General features: G+C 40.5%; 1 protein-coding gene across 1 annotated transcript; it reads left to right on the top strand.

Moving 5' to 3' along the window:
* Positions 1–8,877, top strand: LOC311001473 (uncharacterized protein; the record flags this gene model as incomplete). The annotated part of the gene is made up of 4 exons (XM_083992561.1): positions 1–117; positions 4,794–4,871; positions 5,789–6,058; positions 8,855–8,877. Exons 1-4 carry the CDS (start codon positions 21–23, stop codon positions 8,875–8,877), a joined length of 468 nt encoding a protein of 155 aa, XP_083848687.1. The 5' UTR covers positions 1–20.
* Positions 8,878–11,614: the final 2,737 nt, after the last annotated feature.

The following is an 11,614-nucleotide window of genomic DNA, read 5'->3' as shown; positions in this document are numbered from 1 at the left end:
AGCCGAGAGTTGGGAGTAAAATGTCGGCGGAGGCTTCGGGCTTCAGACGGGAGATGGATCAGAGGAATCTGCTGGATGTTCTCCGGCTGCAGCCTCTGTCCGCTCGCAACAAAACCGGTTAGTGATTCAGTTTTAAATCCTTCAACCTTACACTTAAAGGCCCGGTTTGTAAAGAAACAGGACATGTTGTAGGCCTACACTAACCCTGCTTTACAATTACAGATCTTTTAATGTGACTTTTGGTATTTAAACATACCAGGAATTACAAAACAAGGACGGTCTTTTTTCTTTTCTTTGATAAAGGCGATTTAGCCTACATTAAAGGGATGGTTCAACAGCAATTTGCCCATTGCCATAATCCCTAGAGGCATAGCAGCAGTAGGTTCGTTACACTAATTGTCGGTGCAAGCTATTTTTAGAACGACGGAGCTGAACTGCAAGCTGCTCGGAGCTATACGCTGCAGAGGCTCATGGGATTTCTTGGTTTCCCTCATCAAATACACAATCCAACAACTCCAAAACGCTGTGGTGGACAAGTTGTGACCTGCACTATGAGATAATAACAGGACGTTACCAGACAGAGTTGTTTTAGAGGCAAATTCTTGCAAAACAGCTGATGCACATTCCTGTCAGGGGCAGTTTTTCCGGCAAGCAGTCTCTGCATTTTTGAGAATTTGAGAATCACTGCCATAGACTATAAAATACCCATCTCATATAGTAAATATACACATCTCATATAGTAAATATACACATCAAAGAGTAACATGATGTCCCTTTATTGAATAAGGACAAATTAAAGCAAGTAAACCATCACTCTTTTCAAAACTGAAGTTACACAGTGCCCTACAAGATAGAAAGCATAGAATCAAAGCATATTATACAATGCAAGAAAAAAAAAACACATTCACAAAGGTAAATAATACACCCTGCATGTCTACACACTGAAATAAATGCAGGACAAATCCATACACAACAAATGAACAGACGATGCAGTAGCCTCCCTGCAGGCCTGTATACTCACAGTATACAGCACAAACAACTTAATAGGCCAAATCAATTTAAAATAACACAAGACAGAGTTGTTTTCGAGGTAAATTCATGCAAAACCACTGATGCACGTTGCCTTCAGGGACAGTTTTTCATCAAGCAGTCTCTGTATTTACTTCTAAAACAACTCGGTCTGGTAACGTTGTGTTATTATCTCATAGCGTGGTGAATGTGCAGGTCACAACTTGTCCACCAGAGCGTTTTGGAGTCGTTGGATTGTGTATTTAGGCAAGGCAAGGCATCTTAATTCATATAGCGCATTTCATACCAAGGCAACTCAATGTGCTTTTAATGAGTTTGATGAGGGAAACCAAGAAATCCCATGAGCCTCCGTAGCGTAGCTCTGAGCAGCTTGCACCTGGGCTCCGTCGTTCTAAAAATAGCTTGCACCGACAATTAAAGGTAACGATCCTACTGCTATGACTCTAGGGATTATGGCAATGGGCCAATTTGCCAAAATGTTGAACTATCCCTTTAACAAAGACGTATTGGTCTCTGACCAGCCGACCACTGTCGTCATCTGGGAAGATGGCAGCATTGTCCAAGTCTATGAGTGATGGCACTCTAGGGGCTCTCTCAGGCCACATTGTGGAGGGCAGCACAGGCCACAATGATGCCACAAGCCCTCCCTGGGCCGACCCTTACTGTAGGTGGTTTAGACATTGAAAGTGTGCCTTCAGTAGGCCAAAGGTAATTTTTATGCAGGCCCTTGTCCTGGCATAGGTGTGATTACATGCCTGCTGTGCTTCTTGAGGGTCTGTAAATAGTGTGAGGAGAAAAGGCTGGCAGGCATACCCTCCGTCACCCAGCAATACACCCAGGAATTCACCTGTGAATACAAAATGTCATCATCACAACCTCATAAATAGAGTGACATTCTTCACACAGCCATGATGTTATCAATAGAGGTTGTGTGGCTCTGGCTCACCTTGTGATAGGCGCTGATGTAGCCTCGAACTTTCAAACCTTTTACAAGAATCTGTGGTGGTTCCCTTGGAGTAGGGAGGGAGACAGTAGGCATCATTAAGTCTGTTAGAAAATAGGCTTTCAGCCTACAAACATTCTGAAACATTCTCAAAGTAATCGGTTACTCGAGTAAGAGCAGGTTAGGTTACTAGGTTAGAAAATAACTCGAAATGCCCATCCCTCGTAGAGCGTGTTTGGGGTCACCCATGATGGCCTTCAGCTTACATCCCATCCTCCACTTGACCACAGCCTCCACCAGCTCCGCTCCCTGTCCCATCACACAGCTACATTTCTTGATGAGCTTGTCGAGTCTGTTCCTGTCCCTGACCCTGATGTTGTTACCCCAGAAGACAATGGCAAAGAATGTAACACCTGCAAAAATGGACTGACAGAACATGCACAGAATTACATTACAGATGTCAAAGGACCTGAGTCTTCTCAAAAAGAAGAGCCTGCTTTGTGTGTTTTTGTACACAGCATTTGTGTGTACAGAGCAATCCAACCTGTCATCAATGTGTACTCCAAGGTACTTGTATGACTGAACCCACTCAATTTCCACCCCATCCACAGTCGCAGGCTGCAAGGATCTCTTGGACCTGCCAAAGTCAATAATCATTTCTTTGGTCTTTAATGTATTAAGCAACAAGTTGTTCTTGTTGCACCAGTCCGGGAACACCCCCACCAGGTCCCTGTATTAATCTTCCTGTCCCCTCGATGGCCGTATCCTCGACTACTTCTGAACATGCCAAGATTCACATTTAGATGTAAAATCCGCAGTGAACAGTGTGAAGAGGTAAGGTGTACCCTGTGGTACTCCCACCCTGCTCACCACTGTGCCTGACATGAAGTTCCCCAGCCTCCCAGAAGGGGACAGTGACTAACTTTCACACCTTTGCGGAGGTAGATAAGATCGGTTTCACATAAAAATCAGCGCCGATTGATCGGTGCACTCCTAATTTTTACTTTAGAATTTTTGAGAAATTAAGCCTCTTAGTTGCATTTTTTGCCCAGAAAAAGGTCTAATACTCAATTTTTACTGTACAGTAGCAACACTTTGGTCCATAATTTCTGTATAATGGTTGATACAGTTGACCTTTGGTTAGGAAAGGGCCTGGGTATGCTCAACATTTACGCTACTGTAAACACACTTTGATCCATAATATCCAACAATGGCTCATATGGTTGACCTCAGGACCACCCTGACTGCTCACTAACTTTTTTGTTTAGAAAAAGACTGTAAAGATACTTTGATCTATAATTTCTTTATAATCTTCTGACAATGACTTACTGAGCTGTCCTCGGGACTACCCTGACTACTAATTGACTCAGTATCAAGCATCTTTTCATTTTCATCAACAAAAAGGTCCATCTTTTGCTTAGGAAAAGGCCTTATTTTCTCGCTCACTATTTGCCTACTGAAGCGTTGCCATGCCAATGCTAAGGCACTCCACATGGAACCTTTTATATTTTACTATGACGTACAAAAAAATAACCAAGATCTCCAAAGTAAAATTTCATGTTAACATTTCTTACAAAGACTTAATACAAATGTATGCTTTGTTACATCTGTAGATCTTTCTCTAGATGTGGTGATGGCTCAACAGTTGGGTATTTAGGTTGATCTGATCAAGATATTACATTTCTCTGAGTAGAAATGCATTTTACATACATTATAAATGTGAATGACATGTAATCACAAGGTTGACTTTAGCCATAGTTTTACTATTCTTCATGGAAATCACTATGTGTGACTCAGCTTGATTGATTACCTTGAAGTCAGCTTGCTCTGCTCTTGCTCTCAAGCATTTGTCGTCAGTCTCATAATACGGGCGCATTTAAAATGTTGGTGCGGCTGCCTTGACTACGCAAAGACTAAAGATGACTCACTTCACCGCAGTGCAAATTGGTGGTTATTTTCCCCACATTTGTTTCAGCTCTGTTGTGGATTTTCAAGTTGAACTTTCAGTGGGACCCCAGCGTTTTAGGTTCAGATGGTGACTCGTGTCTTCATCACAGAAAGACTTAAGTGATATTTTTGTGTTAATTTAAGTCTTAAATAGTTATATCTTCCGACAGCAATCACTTACATAGAGTGTTTGGACCGAAACACGGGTCTCTCAGTCCCTCTGCTCTGCTCTGAGCTGAGGAGAAAACATTTCTCGTATCCTACAATTTTTATCCAATGAGGAGAGAGAACGACATGAAGGGCTGTGTGTGCAGCCAAGCGATGCGCGTGAATGTGGTGACGTAGGGACGAGGACCAATAGATCCATGACGAGGGCGGGGGCTGCTAACTCCATCGGCTGACAAGAAGTTATGGTGCGTTCAGGGCAGCCCGTAACTTGTGTTTTTCTGACCTGTGAAGTCGTACCAGTTCGATCTGGTACGAGTTCACGGGTCAGAAGTTACGAGTGGCCGTTATAGTGACTTTCACAGGTAAAACAGGTCGGAAAAACATGAGTGGGTTGCCTGGAACGCTACAAAGTCGTAAGTCGTGACTTGAAGCTGTAATTTACGGTTTCAAAAGCCTGCCTGGAACGCAGCATTAGCCAAAACGACCGGATCGCTTACTTCTGCTTCTGGGACATTTGAGTAGAAAACTCTATGATTGAAATTTTTGCAGATATGTTTCTAATAAAGGATTAGGCGCCTCTAATGTATGAACAGGAAATGTTGGACACACTCAACAAGTTAGTACCAATACTATTGATTGCACTCATAGATTGTACATTTTTATGTCATGAAGCAGAAATTATTTTATCTCTCTGTCCTATGTGCAGATGTGAAGCACAGCAGGAGCCTCCACCATGCTGAGGAAGAAGAAGAGGAACCAAAGTCTGAAGTTCTACCACAGGATAGTACGTAAATTGAAATCATTGACCAGATTGGGAGAAAATATTCTGATGCACTCGTTTAGGTTTTATCCCATACTGGTGCCAAACGGTTACTTTTGAAACGTTGTCGGTGCTTAAACGGTGCCTGAACCGGTGCTTAAAGTATGGTGCCTTTTAATTTTTAAGGCTCTCCAAGGATCGGCACAGAGCTAAAGGGGCGCCGAAATGAAGCACCAAAATCTGTGTTGCTTTTCGGTCTGGTTACTACCGTTTACGTTTGATACACTCAACAAGTTCTACATAGAGTAACAATAATATTGATAGTACTTCAATTTTATATGTATATTTATATGTTTTATATTTTAGTCTGAAAGCTTTGATGCAAGGTTCTCAGAACATGGGTTAGAGTCTGTTACCCCGTTCCCACTGGCCAAAAAAAACGTTTAAAACCGCTAACAATCAATCGGCTCGGCTCCGATCGGCTTGCAGTGGGAACGCCAGACCCGGATCAGCCCGCTAATTTACGTGATGACGTTGAGCGTTACGAGACTGGGATTTCGCTTTTCGCCTCCATGTTGCTCTCCATTGTTTACTTCCCTGAATTCTGTCGCACTTCTGATATCATCAACGCGATCCCGGCTCGTTTTGGTCAATGTGAAAGGAGCCAAATGCTGATTGTTAGCTGATTGTTAGCTAATTTTAGTGGGAAAGCGGCTTAATAGTCTACAATACTTTATTACTACTAGTAATTTTCTATGGAGGTGTAACTGCAGGGTTCTGTTTGATCAGGGTGACTTTATAGATTACTGATTGATGAATGGATGCAGGAGATGCTGTTGGTGTCCACTGAGAAAATAATTGGGGTTCATACAGACACCAGTTACATGAGTGACAGTATGAAGACACTGTTGTTCATAATGTGTATTTCATTGTTTCTGCAGGTGATCAGCAGCTGTTGATTGTTAAAGTAGAGGATCCTCCTGAGTTGACCACTAGTCTGGATCAGGAGAACCCAGTGAGTCTACATATTAAAGAAGAAGAGGAAGAACTATTGACCACTCCAGAGTTCCCCATCACATGTGTTCTTGTGAAGAGTGAGGATGAGGATGAGGAGGAGAAACCTCAGTCCCTACAACCTCATCAAAGACAAACTGAGGCAGAGCCTCCATCCAGCAGCTCAGCTGCACAGATGGAGGCTGATGGAGACGACTGTGGAGGATCTGAACCAGCCAGGAACTCAGATCAACCTGAAGATATTCAACCAGATACAGATGATGAGGCCTCAGAGTCGTCCTCTGAGACTGAAGACAGTGACATTGGTAAGAAGTCTCCACGCTGCTCAGAGTGTGGGAAAACATTTAGCACAAACTGGGTTTTGAAGATACACATGAGAACCCATACAGGAGAGAAACCATTTGACTGTGTTACATGTGGTAAAACATTTGTACGTAAAAGCAATCTTGAAGTCCACATGAGAACCCATACAGGAGAGAAACCATTTGACTGTGCTACCTGTGGTAAAAAATTTAGACATAAAAGTCATCTTAGAGACCATATGAGACTCCATACAGGAGAGAAACCATTTGAATGTGCTACCTGTGGTAACAAATTTAGACATAATGGTCATCTTAAAAACCATATGAAACTCCATACAGGAGAGAAACCATTTGAATGTGCTTTCTGTGGGAAAACATTTATGCGTAAAGGGTATCTTAAAGACCATATGAGACTCCACACAGGAGAGCAACCATTTGACTGCACTTTCTGTGAGAAATCATTTACATACAAAGGGAAACTAGAAGTCCATATGAGAATCCATACAGGGGAGAAACCATTTGACTGTGATACATGTGGTAAAAAATTTCTAAGTAAAGGTCGTCTTAGTGACCACATGAGACTTCATACAGGAGAGAAACCATTTGACTGTGCTACCTGTGGTAAGAAATTTAAACGTAATGGTCATCTTAAAGACCATATGAAACTCCATACAGGAGAGAAACCATTTGACTGTGATACCTGTGGTAAACAATTTACTGTTAAAATGAACCTTATTAGACACATGGAAATCCATACAAGAGAGGAGCCATTTAGCTGTCCTACCTGTGGTGAAAAATTTAGACATCAAGGGACTTTTAATGTACACTTGAGAGTCCACACACAGGAGAAACCATTTAGTTGTGCTATTTGTGGTCATGGATTTACCCAGCAGACACATCTTTTGATCCACACAAGAGTCCATTCAAAAGTTGAACCATATGGTTGCAGTGTTTGTGGGGACACGTTCATGGAGCTGGAGAATTTTCGGTTGCACATGCAATCCCATAAAAGAGGGAAAGTGTTGAGTTGCAATGATTGTGGGAAAATATTTTTCCGAAATGAAGCTCTTCAGAACCACGTGAAAGTCCACACAGGAGAAAGCATTTGATTGTGCTACTTGTGGGAAAAAGTTTAAGGCACGAGGGAATTTAGCGTTGCACATGAAATCCAATAAACGTCATGATCTTGAAAAGCACAAGAAAGTCCACACAGAAGTGAATCTCATCAGACACATGAAATCCTATTAAGGAGAGAAATCATTTGTATATGTAGTCTATGTAGGAAAAGATTTGTTCAATAGCACATCCAGCTTTCAGACTCTAGTTTGCAGCGCTCTCATCCTCACCCCTCCGGTCGGCAAAGTGACGGTGGCCTCCAAGGACAAAAAACTTGTTTACCACGACTGGGAGTATTTAAGGAGCATGGAGCGATGAAGTGAAGATCTAAACCATTTTACCATATGTCTGCTGTTTCCTCCTCGTTCTTATTTCCTTCCGCCTTATTCTTCGCTGGTTTATTTATGAACATGAAACTCACAAAACGTGCTCTATGGCTGGCTGGATTTTCCCTTCGGGCTGCCGTACAAACATGGCGGTGCAAGATGGCGACACTCTCTGAAGCAAGACCCTTGCTATATGTATATATAAAAGAATAATTATAAGGCTACGAAAACTAATAATACACTTACACATATATATATTCATGGGTAGTTTATTCACATTTTGCCAATAAACCTTGACAATTGTTACACACTGGACACACTGTTTTTGTAGCCATAAATTCTGAGATATTACTGTCAAGAGGAAACATATGAGTGTATGTAAACTCAGGAATGTTACTGAAGGCAGCAGCACTGTAACAGCTCTTCACTACACAGTGAAAATGAGTTTCACTTGTAAAATATTTTGTTCAGGTTTGTATGGTTTTAAAATTGTATGACGCTACAAATACATGTTACAAATCTGTTGTACATGGAAACACATGTATGTTATTGAGGCAGCACGAGGCTACCTGTGGCTGCAGAGTTGTTGGTTGAGCTGAACTGTAACAGCTTATTACAATACAATCACAATGATTTGCATGTGTTACATTTTTATTGTTGTAGGATGTATAAAGGATATTCATTCAGAAAATTCTCTTTCCAGTATAATTGTACTTGATGGGGAAAAAAAAGAAGTTTTGTTGTTTGGTTACTAAATAAATTCAGTGTTCACTCATTTTTAAGTTTGAATACATGTTTCTCTGAAGTTTCTTGTATGTTTAAAATTGGTAGTGCACAAAATATTCCTTTATGAAATGTGTTTATCTCTTTACTTTTAAATCCTCTGGTATAATTGTACTTGAGAAAAAAAAAAGAACTTTTGTTGTTTGGTTACTAAATAAATTCAGTGTTTATTCATTTTTAAGTTTGAATACATGTTTCTCTGAAGTTTCTTGTATGTTTAAAATTGGTAGTGGACAAAATGTTATATTATATTGACGTTTTCCACCAGCAAAACGTCACAGCACGACACACACAGCAACAGTTTTAATAAACAGTGCTACTGGATCACAGTCTCATCTACTCCAAAAGTGTCTCTATGCGCAAGATTCAAATCATAAATGTGTAAACCCAACTCTGTAAAAGAAAAGAAAGAAAAAAATATATAAACACATTCCTAATTAAGTGATAATGTGTCAAAAATGATCAGATGTAAAAGTAAACGAAGCCTAAAGAAAAAAAACTGAAATTGAAAAATATGAGACAGAAAGTCAAATTAATTTCATTGAAATTTATTCAAGGGAATTTCTCAAACATGTTTTTCCCCAACACACAATAGTATAGTAAAGTATCCTTTGAAAATAATTCACAGATTTTACCCATCTAAAGGTTTTTTTTTTAACAACAATTTAAAAAAGATATATATTTAAATTGCTCTTTCTGTGTAGGACACTCTGAAGATGTTTTTCATTTATTTGGCCTTGACCAATCTCCACCAGATTATGGGAAGATATTTGCACCATGATTTCTTTTCTTTTTTTTCTTCTATTGAACCATATTATTCCTCTGCTTTGAATATTGTTTGGCTTCACTAACAAACCATCTGCAGAAGAAAAACGATTTTATATAATCAATCTTATTCCACATTTAGCCAAATGGCAGTATCCATAAATGTTGTTAAAGGGATAGTTCAACATTTTGGCAAATTGGCCCATTGCCATAATCCCTATAGTCATAGCAGTAGGTTTGTTACCTTTATTTGTCGGTGTAAGCTATTTTTAGAACGGAGGAGCGGAGCGGCAGGCTGTTCAGAGCTACACTATGGAGGCTAATGGAATTTCTTGGTTTCCCTCATCAAACTCATCAAATACAAAATCCCAAAACTCCAAAACGCTTTCGTGGACAAGTTGTGACCTGCACAATCACCACGCTATGAGATAATAATGGAACGTTACGAAACGGAGCCGTTTTCGAGGTAAATACAGAGTCTGCTTGCTGAAAAACTGTCCCTGAACGCAACGCGCATCAGCGGTTTTGCATGAATTTACCTCTAAAACAACTCTGTCTCGTAACGTTCTATTATTATCTCATAGCGTGGTGATTGTGCAGCTCACAACTTGTCCACGAAAGCGTTTTGGAGTTTTGGGATTTTGTATTTGATGAGTTTGATGAGGGAAACCAAGAAATTCCATTAGCCTCCATAGTGTAGCTCTGAACAGCCTGCCGCTCCGCTCCTCCGTTCTAAAAATAGCTTACACCGACAAATAAAGGTAACAAACCTACTGCTATGACTATAGGGATTATGGCAATGGGCCAATTTGCCAAAATGTTGAACTATCCCTTTAACACTCTTTCTCATCTTTGAAAATTAAGTCAAACAATATATTAAAGCAGAAGTGAGTGATATATTTGTGTTAATATAAGTCTTAAATAGTTATATCTTCCGACAGCAATCACTTACATAGAGTGTTTGGACTGAAACACGGGTCTCTCAGTCCCTCTGCTCTGCTCTGAGCCGAAGAGAAAACATTTATCGTATCCTACAGTTTTTATCCAATGAGGAGAGAGAACAGCACGCAGGGCTGTGTGTGCAGCCAAGGAACGCCGTGAATGTGGTGACGTAGCGACGAGGACTGTTATGGTGCGTTCAAGGAAACTCGTATTTTTCCGACCGTGAAGTCGTACCAGTTCGATCTGGTACGAGTTCACCGGTCAGAAGTTACGAGTGGCCGTTATAGTGACTTTCACCGGTAAAACAGGTCGGAAAAACACGAGTGGGTTGCCTGGAACGCTACAAAGTCGTAAGTTGTGACTTGAAGCTGTAATTTACGATTTCAAAAGCCTGCCTGGAACGCAGCATTAGCGAAGACGACCGGATCACTCACTTCTGCTTTAATAGTAGTTATTTATAAAAAAAATAAAATAAAAAAAAACCCATCAAGATGAAAGCTATCAAGACTTTGAATTTATATACTCTTTATAACGTTTTTGTATAACATAATCTTTCATAATATGAAAGATTGCCTCTGTATGTTTGTAGCCCCCTGGTGGTGGTTGTTGTTGTTGTATTGAATTACACTGTCCCTACATCTACCTCTTTCTATATATCATCCCCCTCTTTCTTTCTTTCTTTCTTTCTTTCTTTCTTTCTTTCTTTCTTTCTTTCCCTCTCTATCTCTATCCATCTACCTCTTTTTATATATCATCCCCCTCTCTTTCTTTCTTTCTTTCCCTCTCTATCTCTATCCATCTACCTCTTTCTATATATCACCCCCCTCTTTCTTTCTTTCTTTCTTTCTTTCTTTCTTTCTTTCTTTCTTTCTTTCTTTCTTTCTTTCTTTCTTTCTTTCCCTCTCTATCCATCTACCTCTTTCTATATACCATCCCCCTTTCTTTCTTTCTTTCTTTCTTTCTTTCTTTCTTTCTTTCTTTCTTTCTTTCTTTCTTTCTTTCTTTCTTTCAACAATTTCTTCAGCTCATTCAGCATTGCTTTCAGCATTCACACCATTTCCATTCTTGGAAATGCTTTTTCTAGTTCTTATTAAAGTTTTGAAAAAAAACAAAAAAAACTTCACCATCTGGTGCATTGTGGGATTTGTAGTTGGCCAAATACTGCTCCGATGCGGTCTTACCGTAAATATGGGTAAAGTGCAAATCAAGCGCGCTGCACTTTTGGTCGTTGGAGAAAAATGGACACACTTGCGCACTTACACTAAACCCAAGCGTGTGTAATAAGTGTGATCGAGTGTGCATATTGGGACAGGACAAGCCCAGAGTCTGTGGTAGACGAGTTGCTTGTTTGTTGAAGCTTGTCGCAGTTTCTACTCGAACGATATTTATCCCCGTACCCAACCCGGAAGAGAGAGTCGCGGTTGGGGAAACAAAACAATAGAGTCATTCGGCAGTCTGTCTGAGCAGCCGAGAGTTGAGAGTAAAATGTCGGCGGAGGCTTCGGGCTTCAGCCGGGAGA

This window comes from Trachurus trachurus (genome assembly GCF_905171665.1).
Source record: "Trachurus trachurus genome assembly, chromosome: 18".
Classification (NCBI taxonomy): domain Eukaryota; kingdom Metazoa; phylum Chordata; class Actinopteri; order Carangiformes; family Carangidae; genus Trachurus; species Trachurus trachurus.
This window is presented reverse-complemented; position numbering and strand designations above follow the sequence as displayed.